The 20,669-nt window shown below is 45.0% G+C and overlaps 2 protein-coding genes across 5 annotated transcripts in view; one reads left to right on the plus strand and one right to left on the minus strand.

Annotated features, from left to right (window-relative positions):
- Nucleotides 1-8,701: 8,701 nt before the first annotated feature.
- On the plus strand, nucleotides 8,702-14,122 carry LOC123733263 (beta-crystallin A1). Its single transcript, XM_045712728.1, has 6 exons — nucleotides 8,702-8,999; nucleotides 9,806-9,882; nucleotides 10,050-10,168; nucleotides 11,554-11,695; nucleotides 12,848-12,990; nucleotides 13,544-14,122. Exons 2-6 carry the CDS (start codon nucleotides 9,808-9,810, stop codon nucleotides 13,689-13,691), a joined length of 627 nt encoding a protein of 208 aa, XP_045568684.1. The 5' UTR covers nucleotides 8,702-8,999; nucleotides 9,806-9,807; the 3' UTR covers nucleotides 13,692-14,122.
- A 1,257-nt stretch (nucleotides 14,123-15,379) lies between these two features.
- Nucleotides 15,380-20,669, minus strand: part of LOC106594845 (protein unc-93 homolog B1) — an 11,316-nt gene continuing 6,026 nt past the window's right edge. Inside the window, exons 7-15 of one of the 4 annotated variants that reach the window (XR_006763705.1) lie at nucleotides 20,576-20,669; nucleotides 20,043-20,167; nucleotides 19,694-19,876; nucleotides 18,988-19,261; nucleotides 18,462-18,580; nucleotides 18,086-18,208; nucleotides 17,421-17,798; nucleotides 17,115-17,218; nucleotides 15,380-16,840 (exon numbers count right to left, since the gene is read on the minus strand). Coding sequence is in view for 1 of the 4 variants with exons in the window: in XM_045712727.1 (XP_045568683.1) it covers nucleotides 17,556-17,798; nucleotides 18,086-18,208; nucleotides 18,462-18,580; nucleotides 18,988-19,261; nucleotides 19,694-19,876; nucleotides 20,043-20,167; nucleotides 20,576-20,669 (1,161 nt within the window). In the remaining 3 variants the exon portion in view is untranslated. Of the gene's footprint in view, nucleotides 16,841-17,043; nucleotides 17,799-18,085; nucleotides 18,209-18,461; nucleotides 18,581-18,987; nucleotides 19,262-19,693; nucleotides 19,877-20,042; nucleotides 20,168-20,575 lie in introns of those variants that run through there. The other 3 variants (XR_006763704.1, XR_006763703.1, XM_045712727.1) reach the window with 3 other exon arrangements.

Genomic DNA, 20,669 nt, shown 5'->3' on the forward strand with positions numbered 1-20,669 from the left:
TATGGTCTATGGTAGTATGGTAGTATGGTCTATGGTAGTATGGTCTATGGTAGTATGGTAGTATGGTCTATGGTAGTATGGTAGTATGGTCTATGGTAGTATGGTCTATGGTAGTATGGTAGTATGGTAGTATGGTCTATGGTAGTATGGTAGTATGGTCTATCGTAGTATGGTCTATGGTAGTATGGTCTATGGTAGTATGGTAGTATGGTAGTATGGTCTATGGTAGTATGGTAGTATGGTAGTATGGTCTATGGTCTATGGTAGTATGGCCTATGGTAGTATGGTAGTATGGTCTATGGTAGTATGGTAGTATGGTCTATGGAAGTATGGTAGTATGGTACTATTGTCTATGGTAGTATGGTAGTATGGTCTATGGTAGTATGCTCTATGGTATTATGGTCTATGGTAGTATGGTAGTATGGTAGTATGGTCTATGGTAGTATGGTAGTATGCTCTATGGTAGTATGGTCTATGGTAGTATGGTCTATGGTAGTATGGTAGTATGGTAGTATGGTCTATGGTAGTATGGTCTATGGTAGTATGGTCTATGGTAGTATGGTAGTATGGTCTATGGTAGTATGGTCTATGGTAGTATGCTCTATGGTATTATGGTCTATGGTAGTATGGTCTATGGTAGTATGGTCTATGGTAGTATGGTAGTATGGTAGTATGGTAGTATGGTCTATGGTAGTATGCTCTATGGTATTATGGTCTATGGTAGAATGGTAGTATGGTAGTATGGTCTATGGTAGTATGGTAGTATGCTCTATGGTAGTATGGTCTATGGTAGTATGGTCTATGGTAGTATGGTAGTATGGTAGTATGGTCTATGGTAGTATGGTCTATGGTAGTATGGTAGTATGGTAGTATGGTAGTATGGTAGTATGGTCTATGGTAGTATGGTCTATGGTAGTATGCTCTATGGTATTATGGTCTATGGTAGTATGGTAGTATGCTCTATGGTAGTCCCCCTGTTATTTTGTCATTGTAGCTACACCAACAACAACATCATGTGAATATACCTCACCAAAAGTAGGCCTATTATCTATAATGGGGGTGTAGAAGTCACTTTACCTACACTAAGGGGCCATTTCTGAGAAGCCAGGAAGAATATGCTGACAAAAACAACAGCTGAAAAGCTACATTGTTATGTTCTAACACTAAATATTTAATTCCAACATATTCTAAACCTCATTTTAACCCTGATCTTGATCCACACAACATAAATCATCTCACTGCCCAAGTAGCATCGCCAGTAAATATACAGCTATTGAGTGAATTGTCATCTCACCAACATGGAAATGTTCATGTTAAATTGATTGTCTTTTTACATTCGATAAAACAATGTAATGACACATTATCAAGTAGCAGGCCTCATGTTAGACACCGCTGAACTATACCAACATGCCAAATATACAAAATACTTCACGACTCTGTGACATGGAGTAGGACCAATTAGACCCTAAAAGCTGATCTAAGGTCAGTTTATATGATTTCCCTCCTAATGCTACAGCTTAGAATATGGAGAGGGTAAGCTGATCCTAGATCTGTGCCTAGAGACAGTTATCTGAATCCTAAATGGCACCCTGTTCCCTATTTTAGTGCACTATTATTGACCAGAAGCCCATAGGAAATAGGGTGCCATTTGGGACATAATCCCAGTTTCCACCTCATACCAGAGGTTCATGGTGTGTACAGTAGCCATTTTGGATCTGTGCACTCATCACTTCTGAACAGTAGTATGTCTGGATGGGAGGAGTCTGTGGGGCCATTGAACAGGGGGCCGAGTTCAGTGCGATGCCACACAACAGAATGTTCAGATAGATATGTATCAAGTAGAACAGTTGCATAGAATAGGGATTTGGACAGTGGTTCCCAAACTTGGGGGTCAGGACTCAATGTGGGATCCCTTAAAATTGAAATGGGGTTCCCTAAGAAAATCTGTAATCTCATCAAACAAATGAACACTTTTTCCCTCTTTAAATGGGTATAGAACCTATTATTGTCAACTAACAGCGTTTTACACTATTAGAATATGCTTTCATGTCATTATTATGTGTTGGGCCAGGCTGCAGGACCTAACATTGAGTGAATATGATCCATAGAGATGGAAAGAGGTCTCATCTTTGTATCTATGCCATTATGGCGTCTGTGATAGCATGGGCAGCGCCATTGAGGCTATCTCCATTGTAAATAGTCAGTTTTCTACTTTTGTGTTTGATAAAACTGTCAAGCTTATAATAGTGATTTATCCTCACCTGCAATGCTGGAGTCCTGAACCAAATCTTGTGTGTCATTCATTCATTGCGGCCACTAAATTGCGATGATATAGCAAAAAGATATTAACAAACCATAGGCAACCCAATTTGAAGAAGACAATGCTCTGATCCCTCCAAACCCATAGGAATCCCCACCCAGTTGACTACTTTAAAATGGTGGAAGCCCTCAATGGCAATGTCCATGCTTAAATGGGTTATATCCAAGTTGAGTCCTCTAACTATCTCTATGATATGAACCCACAGCGTTAACTACGGGATAAAACATTTCTAAATGGGGTCCCCTCCATTTTCTAGGGTCAATTTGGGGTCATGTGCATTAAAAGTTTGGGAACCCTTAGATTACCCTTAGATTACATGTTTTACGTGTCCCCAACCCTACTTATTTGTACATAATGTTGCCGCTACCGTCTCTTATGACCAAAAATAACTTCTGGACATCAGGACTGCGATTACTCACCACGGACTGGCAGAATCCTTTTTTTACTTTAACGAGTCTGACGAGCCCAACATGAATGATATACTGCTCTCCCAGGAACAGGCCCAGATTCCCGTGATTTGCATGAAGAGAAGGCGGAGAAAATGGGGGTAAAGGGCGGGCTGCCTTCTGAGAATTCGTAGGCGATCGAATAAAACCCCACTTCCTTCCATTCTGTTAGCAAACATGCAATCTTTGGAAAATAAAATCGATGACCTACGCGGAAGATTAAACTACCAACAGGACATTCAAAACTGTAATATCTTATGCTTCACGGAGTCGTGGCTGAACGACGACACTATCAACATACAGCTGGCTGGTTATACGATGTACCGGCAGGATAGAACAGCGGTGTCTGGTAAGACAAGGGGCGGCGGACAATGTATTTTTGTAAATAACAGCTGGTGCACAATATCTAAGGAAGTCTCGAGCTATTGCTCGCCTGAGGTAGAGTATCTCATGATAAGCTGTAGACCATACTATCTACCTAGAGTTTTCATCTGTATTTTTCATAGCTGTTTACATACCACCACAGACTGAGGCTGGCACTAAGACCGCATTGAATGAGCTGTATTCTGTCATAAGCAAACAAGAAAACGCTCACCCAGAGGTGGTGCTCCTAGTAGCCAGGGACTGTAATGCAGGGAAACTTAAATCCGTTATACCAACTTTTTATCAGCATGTTAAATGTGCAACCAGAGGGGGAAAAAACTCTGGACCACCTTTACTCCACACACAGATGTGCACAAAGTTCTCCCTCACCCTCCATTTGGAAAATCTGACCATAATTCTATCCTCCTGATTCCTGCTTACAAGCAAAAATTAAAGCAGGAAGCACTAGATCAATAAAAAAGTGGTCAGATGAAGGAGATGGTAAGCTACAGGACTGTTTTGCTAGCACAGACTGGAATATGTTCCGGGATTCCTCCGATGACATTGAGGAGTACATCACATCAGTCATTGGCTTCATCAATAAGTGCATCGATGACGTTGTCTCCACAGTCACCGTACGTACATACCCCAACCAGAAGCCATGGATTACAGGCAACATCCGCACTGAGCTAAAGGCTAGTGCTGCTGCATTCAAGGAGCGGGACTCTAACCCAGAAGCTCATAAGAAATCCCGCTATGCCCTCAGACGAATCATCAAACAGGTAAAGCATCAATACAGGACTAAGACCAAATCGTACTACACCGGCTCTGACACTCGTCGGATGTAGCAGGGCTTGCAAATCATTACAGACTACAAAGGGAAACACAGCCAAGAGCTGCCCAATGACACGAGCCTACCAGACGAGCTAAACTACTTCTATGCTCGCTTTGAGGCAAATAACACTGAAACATGCATGAGAGCACCAGCTGTTCCGGAAGACCTTGTGATCCCGCTCTCCACAGCCGATGTGAGTAAGACCTTTAAACAGGTCAACATTCACAAGGCCGTAGGGCCAGACGGATTGCCAGGATGTGTACTGCGAGCATGCGCTGACCAACTGGCAAGTGTCTTCACTGACATTTTCACCCTCTCCCTGTCCGAGTCCATAATACTAAGATGTTTTAAGCAGACCACCATAGTCCCTGTGCCCAAGAACACTAAGATAACCTACCTAAATGACTACCGACCCGTAGCACTCACGTCTGTAGCCATGAAGTGCTTTGAAGGCTGGTCATGACTCACATCAACACCATTATCCCAGAAACCCTAGACCCACTCCAATTTGCATACCGCCCAAGCAGATCCACTGCCCTTTCCCACCTGGACAAAAGGAACACCTATGTGAGAATGCTATTCATTGACTACAGCTAAGCATTCAACACCATAGTGCCCTCAAAGCTCATCAATAAGCTAAGGACCCTGGGACTAAACACCTCCCTCTGCAACTGGATCCAGGACTTCCTGACAGGCCGCCCCCAGGTGGTAACGGTAGGTAACAACACAGGGGCCCCTCAGGGGTGCGTGCTCAGTCCCCTCCTGCACTCCTTGTTCACGCATGACTGCACGGCCAGGCACGACTCCAACACCACCATTAAGTTTGCCGATGACACAACAGTGGTAGGCCTGATCACCAACAACAACGAGACAGCCTATAGGGATGAGGTCAGAGACGTGGCCGAGTGGTGCCAGGACAACAACCTCTCCCTCAACGTGATCAAGACAAAGGAGATGATTGTGGACTACTGGAAAAAGAGGACCGAGCATGCCTCCATTGTCAACGACAGGGCTGTAGTGGAGCAGGTTGAGAGTTCCAAGTTCCTTGGTGTCCACATCACCAACAAGTTAACATGAGACTATAAGACTCCTGAACATCTAATCAAATGGCTACCTAGACTATTTGCATTGCCCCCCCCCCCCTTTTCCACAGCTGCTACTATCTGTTGTTATCATCTATGCATAGTCACTTTAATAACTCTACCTACATGTACATATTACCTCAACTAACCGGTACCCCCGCACATTGACTCTGTACCAGTACTCCCCCTGTACTGTTGAAGTCGGAAGTTAACATACACTTAGGTAGGAGTCATTAAAACTCGTTTTTCAACCCCTCCACAAATCTCTTGTTAACAAACTATAGTTTTGGCAAGACGGTTAGGACATCTACTTTGTGCATGACACAAGTAATTTTTCCAACAATTGTTTACAGACAGATTATTTCACTTATAATTCACTGTATCACAATTCCAGTGGATCAGAAGTTCACATACACTAAGTTGACTGTGCCTTTAAACAGCTTGGAAAATTCCAGAAAATTATGTCATGGCTTTAGTAGCTTCTGATAGGCTAATTGAAATCATTTGAGTCAATTGGAGGTGTACCTGTGGATGTATTTCAAGGCCTACCTTCAAACTCAGTGCCTCCTTGCTTGACATCATGGAAAAATCAAAAGAAATTAGCCAAGACTTCAGAAAAAAAATTGTAGACCTCCACAAGTCTGGTTCATCCTTGGGAGCAATTTCCAAATGCCTGAAGGTACCATGTTCATCTGTACAAACAATAGTACGCAAGTATAAACACCATGGGACCACGCAGCCGTCATACAGCTCAGGAAGGAGACGCATTCTGTCTCCTAGAGATGAATGTACTTTGGTGCGAAAAGTGCAAATCAATCCCAGAACAACAGCAAAGGACCTTGTGAAGATGCTGGAGGAAACAGGTACAAAAGTATCTATATCCACAGTAAAATGAGTCCTATATGGACATAACCGGAAAGGCCGCTCAGCAAGGAAGAAACCACTGCTCCAAAACCGCCATAAAAAAGCCAGACTACGGTTTGCAATTGCACATGGGGACAAAGATCATACTTTTTGGAGAAATGTCCTCTGGTCTGATGAAACAAAAACAGAACTGTTTGGCCATAAAGACCATCGTTATGTTTGGAGGAAAAATGGGGAAGCTTGCAAGCCGAGGGACTGGGACTCGTGCACTTCACAAAATAGATGGCATCATGAGGAAGTAAAATGATGTGGATATATTGAAGCAACATCTCAAGACATCAGTCAGGAAGTTAAAGCTTGGTCGCAAATGGGTCTTCCAAATGGACAATGACCCCAAGCATACTTCCAAACTTGTGGCAAATGGCTTAAGGACAACAAAGTCAAGGTATTGGAGTGGCCATCACAAAGCCCTGACCTCAATCCTATAGAACATTTGTGTGCGAGCAAGGAGGCCAACAAACCTGACTCAGTTACAACAGCTCTGTCAGGAGGAATGGGCCACAATTCACCCAACTTATTGTGGGAAGCTTGTGGAAGGCTACCCGAAACGTTTGACCCAAGTTAAACAATTTAAAGGCAATGCTACCAAATACTAATTGAATGTATGTTAACTTCTGACCCACTGACAATGTGATGAAAGAAATAAAAGCTGAAATAAATAATTCCCTCTACTACTATTCTGACATTTCACATTCTTAAAATAAAGTGGTGATCCTAACTGACCTAAGACAGGGAATTTTTACTTGGCATAAATGTCAGGAATTGTGAAAAAACGGACTTTAAATATATTTGGCTAAGGTGTATGTAAACTTCCGACTTCAACTGTATATAGTCTCACTATTGTTCTTTTATTGCTACTCTTTAATTACTTGTTACTTTTATTTATTCTTCTTATCCATATTTTTTTTAACTGCATTGGTGGTTAGGGGCTCGTAAGTAAGCATTTCTCTGTAAGGTCCCCACCTGTTGTATTCGGCGCATGTGACTAAAATTTGATTTGATTAAGGAATCACATCAGCTCTATAAAAGGCATTTTCATCTGCAACGTCTAAGTAGGATGCCCCACTACAGCACGTTCAGATAGAAATATATCATGTAGAATATACATGCTACTCATTCAAATAGGAATCATGTCAGTTTCAAGACATTTCTATCTGCAACATTTGGAAAGAAATAGGCTCGAGTCTCGACTCTCGACTCTCTCGACTCTCGACCACAATTAAAATCTTGACATTTCAGACGTCAATTTGCGGCCTTCATCAACATGATTTAAAAATGGGCAACGTTTCAGAATGTTGCACCCTCCTGAACATGAGCCAGGTTATGAATATAGTGATCTGATATATTGTCCAAAATGAACTCCTAGACCCTTTCCATAGATCTCAAAGGATCGGACCGTCTGGTACAATGGGGGTAAGCAGTATGGTAATATCTCTCTACCTTCCTAGCCCCTCTGGTATGATGGGTGTAACCAGTATGGTAATATCTCTCTACCTTCCTAGCCCCTCTGGTATGATGGGTGTAACCAGTATGGTAATATCTCTCTACCTTCCTAGCCCCTCTGGTATGATGGAAGTAACCAGTATGGTAATATCTCTCTACCTTCCTAGCCCCTCTAGTATGATGGGTGTAACCAGTATGGTAATATCTCTCTACCTTCCTAGCCCCTCTGGTATGATGGATGTAACCAGTATGGTAATATCTCTCTACCTTCCTAGCCCCTCTGGTATGATGGGTGTAACCAGTATGGCAATATCTCTTTAGCCTCTCTGGTATGTAATGTGGAATTCCTTCCACAATGTTCTCAGTCTAAAATCTGCAACCTCACTGTTCAAATAATGTTGTTGCACATGCAATATACCAAATATGAAATGTGTGTGTGTGTGTGTGTGTGTGTGTGTGTGTGTGTGTGTGTGTGTGTGTGTGTGTGTGTGTGTGTGTGTGTGTGTGTGTGTGTGTGTGTGTGTAAACGGTCAGCCAACAGCCTGCCATAACCTCCTGAAATGTTCTAGCTCAGAGGTCAAGGGTTAAATGAGGTCAGCAGGGACTGTGTGTGTGTGGGGGTATTACCATGACAACAGTGTGAACTCACCAGTACTATGGGCTTGGATAAACAGAACATTCTATTGGTCTAACATCTCTAGTATAGCCTAGCCTACTGCTGAAACCTACTACAATTTTAGTTCACTTTAAAAAAATGTATGGCTATGACTTGACATTTTGCTTCTATAGAATAGGCTATATACACTAGGGTTAGTATATTATGGTATATCAATATTAACATCTAATTTGATTGAAGTCATTGTGATAGGCAAGGCAGCTATTTCATAACATTATCTCTACATTTAACTGAAGTCACACTCTTTGACACTGATTTCTAGTTCCCATAATTTACAGAAATGTTTTACTCTAAAAGCACACAGTGGTCTGACCACAGCACAGGAGAGTTAAATCCTTGTCATTCTCTACCTACAGCCCGGCCATTGTTAATGCTCTACCTACAGCCCGGCCATTGTTAATGCTGTATGATGGCACTGCTGACCTATACGAATATACCGGTGTTCGGCCCAACACTGGGCCCCCCATTCACTCTGAACGGACCGCGAACATCACTGTCCCACCATGCATTCAACCGGCTTAGAACGCCAACGGGGTTGGTACTATATTATCTGCTGAGTCAACAAGGCGCACACCCGACCGCATAGGAAACAAATAAAGTGAGAGAGAGAGAGAGAGAGAGAGAGGTGGGCGGACTCATGTATTGCTCACACGGCCGCGCGCACCCATAGGACACATTTACGCACGGACACACAGAAGGGTGCCTACATCGAAACACGCACGCACACGGGCGTGCTCACTTTACCCCAACTCACTCACACAGACATGATGAAACGCGCACACACACGCACGTTGTCGCCAGTGGAGACGCGCGGGCCACCGTGGACTGTGGTATAAAACAGAAGCGCCAGATTCTCACAAAACTCTATGTAAAAGGATTGGCGCGTGAGAGAGGAGAGGAGACGAACCAGGTAAGCCCCCGGTCCTGGTTGAACCGAATAGCCCATGGTGTTTCAACAGAACGGATTTAGGCCTAGGCTGCCCACCGGCGTAACACTCATAATTGGATAAACATTTTGAGAAGTATTTCTTAGACTACATTTATAAAAATGTTAAATATCATTGTAGGCCTAGTCCAAATAGGGTTCGTTGTTGGTGATGGAATAAATATAGGCTGTTATTAGAAATTGATAACGTTTCGTTATTGTTTTTGGTGATGGCTTATGTTACAGTACGTTTTAGAAAACGGTTTTAACCAGTTTAAACTAACTTTTTAACTTTTTGTAAGGATTGTCACAATTTATTTGAGGATATGCTACAATATGCTACCATGACCTTTTATTAGAGTTGTTGGATGCTGGCAGTAATGTTAGTTGGTTGTGGAGGAAGCTGGAAAGGCCCACATCACAATGGAAATAATATCAGAGACATCTGGAACATGAGGACAATTCTAGATATCATCATTAACATATTCCATAGATTACTGGGAATGCATAAACAATATTAAAAGATTTGAATCCATTGAATTCTAATCTATCCTAGTTTAAATGATGAAACTTCTCTCCCCCGCTCTCTCTCTCACATGCCACCTCTCTCTCTCTCTCTCTCCCTCCCAATCTCTCTCACATGCCACCTCTCTTTCTCTCCCCCTCTATCTCTCTCTCTCTCTCCCTCTCCCCCCGCTCCATCTCTCTCACATGCCACCTCTCTTTCTCTCCCCCTCTCCCTCCCCTCTATCTTTCTCTCTCTCCCTCCCCTCTCCCCCCTCTCTCTACAGACATGAATAGAGCTACTAAAACCCACATGACCTCCCCCATGTTTTTCCCTGGCCTGGGTATGGCTCCTTTTTTCAAGGTGATCTCACACACACACACACACACACACACACACACACACACACACACACACACACACACACACACACACACACACACACACACACACACACACACACACACACTTAAATAATCAATTATATGATTAACACAAACACACTAATATCTATCTATCTGTCCCTGTAGGTGACTGTGTTTGAGCAGGAACACTTCCAGGGCAAGTGCCAGGAGTTTACCTCTGAGTGCTGTAACATCCAGGACTGTGGTCTGGACAACATCCGCTCTATCAGAGTGGAGAGTGGAGCGTGAGTCTCTTACAACCCTGGTTGTCTGTGGAGGCTGTGTGTGTGTGAGTGAGGGTATCTGTGTTTGGTGTGTGTGTGTGTGTGTGTGTGTGTGTGTGTGTGTGTGTGTGTGTGTGTGTGTGTGTGTGTGTGTGTGTGTGTGTGTGTGTGTGTGTGTGTGTGTGTGTGTGTGTGTGTGTGTGTGTGTGTGTGTGTGTGTGTGTGTTGGTGAGTGGGGGTATGATTCTCTGTGCTGTAGCCTGTTGTCATGCATGGTCAACCATTGACCACCAGGGTGGGGTGTTGTCCCTTTGTCCTGCTATTGTCTCATTGTATTTTAATCTGTCTCCTTCTCTCTGAATGAAATGTAACATGTCAGTAACTCTCTCTCTCCCCTCTCCGTCCCCTTCTCTCTCTGAATGTAACATGTCAGTAACTCTCTCTCTCCCTCTCTGTCCCCTTCTCTCTCTGAATGTAACATGTCAGTAACTCTCTCCCCCTCTCTGTCCCCTTCTATCTCTGAATGTAACATGTCAGTAACTCTCTCTCCCCTCTCTGTCCCCTTCTATCTCTGAATGTAACATGTCAGTAACTCTCTCTCTCCCCCTCTCTGTCCCCTTCTCTCTCTGAATGTAACATGTCAGTAACTCTCTCTCTCCCCTTCTATCTCTGAATGTAACATGTCAGTAACTCTCTCTCCCTCTCTGTCCCCTTCTATCTCTGAATGTAACATGTCAGTAACTCTCTCTCCCCCTCTCTGTCCCCTTCTATCTCTGAATGTAACATGTCAGTAACTCTCTCTCTCCCTCTCTGTCCCCTTCTATCTCTGAATGTAACATGTCAGTAACTCTCATCTCCCTCTCTCTGAATGTAACATGTCAGTAACTCTCTCTCTCCCTCTCTGTCCCCTTCTATCTCTGAATGTAACATGTCAGTAACTCTCTCTCCCCCTCTCTGTCCCCTTCTATCTCTGAATGTAACATGTCAGTAACTCTCTCTCTCCCTCTCTGTCCCCTTCTATCTCTGAATGTAACATGTCAGTAACTCTCTCTCCCCCTCTCTGTCCCCTTCTATCTCTGAATGTAACATGTCAGTAACTCTCTCTCCCCCTCTCTGGCCCCTTCTATCTCTGAATGTAACATGTCAGTAACTCTCTCTCTCTCCCTCTCTGAATGTAACATGTCAGTAACTCTCTCTCCCCTCTCTGTCCCCTTCTATCTCTGAATGTAACATGTCAGTAACTCTCTCTCCCCCTCTCTGGCCCCTTCTATCTCTGAATGTAACATATCAGTAACTCTCTCTCCCCCTCTCTGAATGTAACATGTCAGTAACTCTCTCTCCCCCTCTCTGTCCCCTTCTATCTCTGAATGTAACATGTCAGTAACTCTCTCTCCCTACCCCTGTAGCTGGGTGGGCTTTGAGCACCATGACTTCCAGGGCCAGCAGTTCATCCTGGAGAGAGGAGAGTACCCCCACTGGGACGCCTACAGCGGCTCCCTGTCCTACCACGTGGAGCGCCTCATGTCCCTGCGCCCCATCTACTGCGCTGTGAGGACTGTGTGTGTGTGTGTGTGTGTGTGTGTGTGTGTGTAGGGGGTGAGTGTGTATATGTGTGTATGTGTGGGAGAGAGAGAAATACAGCGAGAGATGGATACATGGAGAGCGTGTGAAAGAGGGTCAGTATTCTATGTTAGTGTTTATAGAAGACAGTATTCTATGTTAGTGTTTACAGAAGACAGTGGACAGTATTCTATGTTAGTGTTTATAGAAGACAGTATTCTATGTTAGTGTTTATAGAAGACAGTGGTCAGTATTCTATGTTAGTGTTTATAGAAGACAGTATTCTATGTTAGTGTTTATAGAAGACAGTATTCTATGTTAGTGTTTATAGAAGACAGTATTCTATGTTAGTGTTTATAGAAGACAGTATTCTATGTTAGTGTTTATAGAAGACAGTATTCTATGTTAGTGTTTATAGAAGACAGTATTCTATGTTAGTGTTTATAGAAGACAGATAGATAGGATAGAGTACTGTGTGTCAGTGTGTATGAGAGAGAAAGCAAAAAGGAAACAGCAAGATTGTTTCCTAGCATTGTGTTTAACCCTCCCACTCTCTCCCCCTATATCCTCTCTCCCCCTATATCCTCTCTCCCCCCTCCCCCTCTCTCCCCCCTCCCCCTCTCTCCCCCCTCACCCTCTATCCTCGCTCCCCCTCTATCCTCGCTCCCCCTCTATCCACTCTCTCCCTCTATCCACTCTCTCCCTCTATCCACTCTCCCTCTATCCTCTCTCCCCTATATCCTCTCTCCCCCTCTATCCTCTCTCCCCCCCCCTCCCCTCTCTCCCCCTCACCCTCTATCCTCGCTCCCCCTCTATCCACTCTCTCCCTCTATCCACTCTCTCCCTCTATCCACTCTCTCCCTCTATCCACTCTCTCACTCTATCCTCTCTCCCCTATATCCTCTCTCCCCCTGTATCCTCTCTCCACCCTCCCCCTCTATCCACTCTCTCCCTCTATCCACTCTCTCCCTCTATCCACTCTCTCCCTCTATCCACTCTCTCCCTCTATCCACTCTCTCCCTCTATCCTCTCTCCCCCTATATCCTCTCTCCCCCTCTATCCTCTCTCCACCCTCCCCCTCTATCCTCTCTCCCCCTCTATCCTCTCTCCCTCTATCATCTCTCCTCCTTCCCCTCCCAGTCCCACCAGAGCAGTCGTATGCAGATCTTTGAGACAGAGAACTTCATGGGCCGCAGCGTTGAGCTGTGTGATGATTACCCCTCTCTGAGGGCCATGGGCTGGTGCATGCCTGAGGTCGGATCCATGCACGTTCAGTGTGGCGCGTAAGTCAACATTAAGCACAAACTCACTCACAGACACTGTACAAAAACACAATGGCACACACCTCAGGAGGTTGGGCTCGTGGTAACTGCTGGATCAAAATAAGTGGAATGGTATCAAACAAGTGGTTTCCATTTGCTCTGATCCAGCCGTTATTATGAGCCGTCCTCCCCTCAGCAGCCTCCACTGACACAACCACACTCCAATCTTGCTATAGTGAGACAATAAAAAGCAAAACATTGAGTGACACAATTCAGCGTCAAGCAAAAGTCCACTCTAAGCCAAACATGTTTCTCCCTCCCTCTATGTCCCTCCTCTCTCCCTCTGCACCCCACCTATCACCTTCTCTCCTTTCCCCCCTCCGCTCCGTCTCTCCTCTCCCTTCCCCCTCTCTCTCCATCCCTCTACCTTCCCCCCTCCTCTCCCTCTCTCTCCTCTCTTCCTCCATTCCTCTCCCTTCCCCCTCCCCCTCTCACTCCTCTACCCCTCCGCTCCATCTCTCCTCTCTCCCTCCATCCCTCTCCCTTCGCTCCCTCTCCCTCTCTCTCCCCACAGCTTTGTGTGCTACCAGTTCCCCGGCTACAGGGGCCAGCAGTACATCATGGAGTGTGAGAGACACAGTGGAGACTACCAGCACTGGAAGAACTGGGGCTCCCACTGCCAGACCCCCCAGATCCAGTCTATCCGCCGTATCCAGCACTAACCGGGCCCAGAGCGGACGGTACCCCTAACAGAGCCTCAGGCTTCGGCCTAGGGCTGGGTCTAACTGGGGCCTTGTCACAGCACGGCCACCACAAACACAGTCAGTCAGAAGCATCCCACCGTTTCTACTAACATATGTCAACTCCGTCACTGACTTCCTCAGACACTCTGGTTGATAACACAACAGGGTATCAGTCCTACGAGAGGCGACTCGTATGTCAACGCCGTAACATCAACGTGAGACGAGTTAAGTCATCACCGTAACACGTTATAGAGGACCGTTATAGTGTAATAACGGTCTAGCAGGTTGTAGTATATATCACAGATATATATCAGGGACTTTGGTTCACCAGCACCAATAACAGCAATAGACAGTAGTGGTGAGAGAGGAGGGAGATCATCACTGACCAATAAACTCATGCTCACCTCAAACCTGGGTCCTGTGTTCTTCTTGGGTACTATATGTTTGCACACATTCACTATATACCGTACTATAAACTGGGTAGTTTGGATACTGGATGCTGATTGGCTAAAACAGCATTCAGCCGTGTGTATGTGAGACCATATACCATGACTATGACAGTTAGCCTTTTCCCCTTTATTAAAATGGCTACATCAACAATAGTTTGGCATACCGATGTAGAAAATAAGCGTTTGATGAATTTGAGAGAAAACGAAAAGAACACCGTGAAACAAACAAAGTGGGCACTTACCTGATTCACTGACTGGTGTGTAGAAAACGGATACATTGTGAGTTTGGGAACACAACATATACTGTACTAAAGTCTTCTATACACATATCTACTATATACTGTACTATATATATATGTCTTCTATATAGAGACATCGAAATGTCTTCATACACATATCTACAATACATCTACTACGTATATACTTGTATTATACTGTACATCTGTACTGTGTACTCAACATCTATTGTACTATACATAACTTTTGCCTCTGGGGGGTGCTCTTGAGCCAAAAGAGGTCCCTTAAATCAGGGTTTCCCAACCCTCTCCTTGGGCTCCCCCAGACATTTCACATTTTCATTTCAACCTTAAACTGGCACGCTGATTTAATTAGTCAACTAATCACCAAGCCTTTGACTAATTGAACCAGGTGTGCCAATTTAAGGTTAAAACAAAAATGTGAAACATCTGGCGAGGCCCAAGGAGAGGGTTGGGAAACTCTGCCTGAACTCAATGGACAGAACTAGCCCAGGAATGACCTGATTGGAGCACACACAAAGGGGCATACCTCCCCACAGCCATGACTTAAAGCATTTATTACTAGCCTACTAACGGCTGCGTGGTTTAACAAGAAAAAAAATTGATTCATATAATACCATATGTGTCTATGAAAGTCACCTCTCAAACCAAAATTTGAGTTAAAAATAAATTTTACACTCACAGTGTACCTTTAAATGTATGTGTGTGTGTGTGTTGACTGTATGCTTGTATACACATTTAGCTGTTGTCATGGCGTCAGCTCATGGGGATCCAAATAAAGATCAAGTCTTATAAAATAAGTGAATGTTTTTTTGTGAATTTTATATATGTTTACGGCTTTCTTACAGTGTAGGAGTGACTTTTTTATTTTTTATTTAACTAAGCATATAAGGTGTTCACTTTTATGAACTAAGTTTCCATGGTGATATTAGTTGGTCTTTGATAACAGAACACCCACATCAAGAGGCTCAAAACCAGCTTTATACTCAGAAAACAACTTCAAAACTCACTTCAGTCATAAAAAAAACAATTACAATCAATATATTCTCATTATAATTCATGACTATAATTACATTTTTTCAAAATCATTGATTGAATAAATTCCTTACAAAAAACAACAAAATGTAGGCCACTCAAAACACCTGAGCTAGGAACCATGACAACACAGCTGACTAACAATACAATACAGTGATACTGTTGAAATACAAAGGCTGTGTCCCAGATGGCACCTTATTCCCTCTATAGTGCACTACTTTTGATCAGAGCCCTGTATGTGCCCTGTCAAAAGTGCCTGTGACGTACTTAACTGCACATATGTTTCAGGTGTCTATACAGTACGGGTGAGTCCGAAATGGCACCCCATTCCCTATATAGTACACTACTTTTGACCAGAGCCCAAATGGGCCCTGTTCAAAATGAGTGCACTATATAGTGAATAGTGTGACAATTGGGCCACACCCCATGTGATCATGCATTGGAAGGAAACTGGTTCATATTTGAAGTGGAGTAAATAACTTCTTCCCTTTTCAGTTGTGTTATGAGAAACCTTCGAAACTGAATTCCTGTCCTCTCTTCATCCTCTTTCTTTCTGTGTAAAATCCCCGTTCTTCTCTTTCCTCCTGTACAGCTCTGTTTTATCCTCCTGTACCCTTGTTTTATCCTCCTGTACTGCTCTGTTTTATCCTCCTGTACCGCTCTGTTTTATCCTCCTGTACTGCTCTGTTTTATCCTCCTCTACCGCTGTTTTATCCTCCTGTACCGCTCTGTTTTATCCTCCTGTACCCTTGTTTTATCCTCCTGTACCGCTCTGTTTTATCCTCCTGTACCGCTCTGTTTTATCCTCCTGTACCGCTCTGTTTTATCCCCCTGTACCGCTCTGTTTTATCCTCCTGTACCGCTCTGTTTTATCCTCCTGTACCGCTCTGTTTTATCCTCCTGTACCACTCTGTTTTATCCTCCTGTGGATGAACCTCTTCAATTATCTATATGTCAATCCCCCTCTAGGTGCGTGTCAATAGCCTAGACATACAGTATTGTCTGCGTTCCAAATGGGACCTTATTCATAGTGCACAACTTTTGACCAAGGTTAAAGTTCGGGGTCAAAAGTAGGGCACTATGAAGTGAAAAGGGTTACATTTGAGACACACCCGTTTTGTCTCTTCTTCTGATTCAACTCCTTTCCTTGATCTGCACTGATGAAAGAGAGCTGGGCTGGGGAAAGTACCTAGAGGATAGCTAGAGGACACCTAGAGCACAGCTAGAGGATACCTAGAGGATAGCTAGAGGACACCTAGAGGATACCTAGAGGATACCTAGAGGACAGCTAGAGGATACCTAGAGGATACCTAGAGGACACCTAGAGGATACCTAGAGGATACCTAGAGGACAGCTAGAGGATACCTAGAGGATACATAGAGGACAGCTAGAGGATACCTAGAGGATACCTAGAGGACAGCTAGAGGATACCTAGAGGACAGCTAGAGGATACCTAGAGAACACCTAGAGTAGAGGATAGCTAGAGCACAGCTAGAGGATACCTAGAGGACAGCTAGAGGATACCTAGAGCACAGCTAGAGGATACCTAGAGGAAAGCTAGAGGATACCTAGAGGACAGCTAGAGGATACCTAGAGGACAGCTAGAGGATACCTAGAGAACACCTAAAGGATACCTAGAGAACACCTAGAGTAGAGGACACCTAGAGGATACCTAGAGGATACCTAGAGGACAGCTAAAGGATACCTAGAGGACAGCTAAAGGATACCTAGAGAACACCTAGAGTAGAGGATAGCTAGAGAACAGCTAGAGTAGAGGACACCTAGAGGATACCTAGAGGATACCTAGAGAACACCTAGAGTAGAGGACACCTAGAGGATACCTAGAGGATACCTAGAGAACACCTAGAGTAGAGGATACCTAGAGGATACCTAGAGGATACCTAGAGGACAGCTAGAGGATACCTAGAGGATACCTAGAGGATACCTAGAGGACAGCTAGAGGATACCTAGAGGATACCTAGAGGACAGCTAGAGGATACCTAGAGGACTCGCTCTCTCTCTGTCTCTCGCTCTCTCACTATTTTTCACTCTTTCACTCTTCTTTAAATCTCCTCCTTCTTTCTCTATCCCTCTCCCTCTCTCTATCCCTCCTTCTCTCTCTCCTCCCTTTCCCCTGCTTGCTCGTAATCATCGTCTCGCCTCCTGCGCCGACCCCTAGCCCCTCCCCTCCTCTCCCTGGTCGAATCAGAGCCCTGCGACCCTGCGTCTCCGCCGAAGTCCTCCCTGATCACCTCCTCCTGCTGCTCTTCATCCTCATCCTCATCACTCTCCTCCGAGTTCGACTCGTCTGAGTTTTCCTCCTCCAGGTAACGATAACCTTTGACCTGAGGAGGAAGTGACATGGTCAACATTATATTACATTACAGACCAAACATGTCAATTGATGACTTTGTGTCATTATCGAAGACACTTGATATTGCTCTTTAATTGTCTTTATTGCCAATGCCAAACTTTAAAGAAAGACTTTCATTTCGATGTTCTGTTTGCTTGTCTTTATCGCATTACTAGTGAAGGTGATATGTGATATTTGCTCTTTTCTCTCAACCAAGTGGTATTTTAAAGAAAAAAATGCAAAAACATAGCAAAAAGTGAACAGATTGTGATAGGTTACCTTGTGTTTGGGGCGGGGAATGCGAGGCAGTCTGAAATGCATGTTCTTGGACAGGCGTCGCTCCATCGTCCAATAGCAGAAGCATGCCAGCAGCAAGATGACCAATAGAATGGAGAGTTTGGCCTGAGGAGGAGGGACCAGGAATGAGAAGGAGAGAAAGAGAGGAGTGAAATAGCACTTTAAATTAATCGTTTTTACACTTTTTCTAACACAGAAACACACGGGGACACACACGGACACACACACGGACACACACACGGACACACACACGGGGTCACACACACGGGAACACACACGGACACACACACGGACATGCGTACACACATGGGGACACACACGGACACACACACGGGGACACACACGGACACACACACACCCTCATGATGAGTCCAGTCCACAGGTAGACTATGAAGATGGCGATAGCCTGCCACCAGTGGTAGATGGTGTAGACAAAGTCCAGTCTCTCTTTATCTTCATACAACATACCCAGGAGAACTGACAGACACGGAGAGAGAGAGAGAGAGAGAGAGAGAGAGAGAGAGAGAGAGAGAGAGAGAGAGAGAGAGAGAGAGAGAGAGAGACAGTAGAGAGTGGGGGGGCAGAGGGGGGTGTGGTGGAGAGGGGGGGTAGATAGAAAGAGAGCAAGAGAGAGAGGAGGGCGGTAGACAAGGGGGAAGAGAGAGAGAGAGGAGGGCAGTGGAGAGGGGGGTAGAGAGAGAAAGGGGAGGTGAAGAGGGGGAGAAGGAGATAGGTAGAGGGGAGGAAGGTATGGGAGAGTGAGGAGACATAAATGTTGGAAATGATTAAGTCTGAACTGGAAAAGAACAATACTTTACCAACTAGGAAATAAAAGAGTCCTGTGTGTGTGTGTGTGTGTGTCTAATCATAGTACTAAAACTCACTGCTGAGTCCAGTCTTATTCAATGCAGACCCCATTCCCCAGAGGGCGATCACCACCAGCAGGTAAGGCAGTTGATCAGGTGAGCGTGGCGCTGGGGACCAGAACAGCAGGAACACCAGCAGAGGACCGTGGATCACAGCGCCCCCTAGCAGAGAAACGTAGCGTGGCAGCCTGAGGAGGGACAGGGACAGGCAGGAGAATAGGGAGCAGGACAGACCATAGACCATCACCAGGAGATACAGCCACTCCAGACCCACCGTACACACACCATACGACTGGGAGGGAGGGGAGACATGAGGGTAGGTTAGAGGAGAGAAAAAGACAGGGAAAGTAGGAGAAAGGGGGGGTGAACAGGACAGAGAGAGAGATTGTGAGTGAGTGAGTGAGTGAGTGAGTGAGTGAGTGAGTGAGTGAGTGAGTGAGTGAGTGAGTGAGTGAGTGAGTGAGTGAGTGAGTGAGTGAGTGAGTGAGTGAGTGAGTGAGCAAGAGAGAAAGAGAGAGAGAAAGAGCATGATTGAGAGAGAGAGAGAGAGAGAGAGAGAGAGAGAGAGAGAGCGAGGAGAGATCGAGCATCATGAATATAGCTGCCCTCCAACAGAATCTATGTCTACACTAGGTAAAGTGACGCAGTAGGTCTGTGAAAGCTACATGGACAACATTCAGACTCTAGCTACTACAGTTATTAAAGGACTTCCTGTAATGACTACCAGAGTGAGTCCGGTGACAGAGAAGAGTGTGTCCAGTCCACTGTAGATGAAGAAGGGGATGAGGAGTCTCAGTCTGTAGTCTCTCAGGTGTTTGAAGGGCAACTGGAAGATGTTCCCCCAGCCGATACTCCTCAGATCGATCTCCTCTGTAGGGCGGTACGCAGCCCCGCACACCGCCAGGAACTATGGGTAAAACACAGTGAAGGACTGTGGGACAGCAAGCAATGGACTCTGGGTAATCTCGGAGGGTGTTGTATTGATTGTTGGGTGTAATAAAACGAGGTTTTTAGGATGATCATTTTAGGTAGGTGTGTACAGACGTGTCTTTGCCTGTGTGTGTGTGTCTTACGATGATCATGGAGAGGAAGGCGGCCCCCATGAGAACACTCTCCACCTGGATCAGCGCCAGGGAACGAGGGAGGTGCTTCAGGACGGTCCTGTTGAAACCCTCGATCATACCACTGCCCTCCGCACCTGGAGGGGAGGGGGAGGAGTTATTAAAACCACCAATCATACCACTGCCCTCCGCACCTGGGGGGGGGAGTTATTAAAACCACCAATCATAGCACTGTCCTCTGAACCCAATAAAGAGAGAGGGATAAAGAAAGTGATGAAACAAAAACCTGTATATTTTTTAAACCATTGATCAGAGAGAGAGAGAGAGAGAGGGGAGGGGGGAGGAGGATGAGAGAGATTCAGGTGCACGAAAACAGTGCTATTAAAACCATTGATCAGAGAGAGAGAGAGAGGAGGGGGAGGGGGAGGGGGATGAGAGAGATTCAGGTGCACGAAAACAGTGCTATTAAAACCATAGATCTTGCTTCTCCTCTGAGAGTCAGGGTAAGGAAATGGAAGTTAATAACAGACTACTGGTCAGTTTACCACAGTGTTTAACATTGTACAATGTGTGGTTGTAGTCACTAAGGTACTGGTGGAGGAAGATGCGCTGGGGGAACTCTGCAAACACCAGGCTGAG

Source organism: Salmo salar, unplaced genomic scaffold (genome assembly GCF_905237065.1).
Source record: "Salmo salar unplaced genomic scaffold, Ssal_v3.1, whole genome shotgun sequence".
Taxonomy (NCBI): Eukaryota; Metazoa; Chordata; class Actinopteri; order Salmoniformes; family Salmonidae; genus Salmo; species Salmo salar.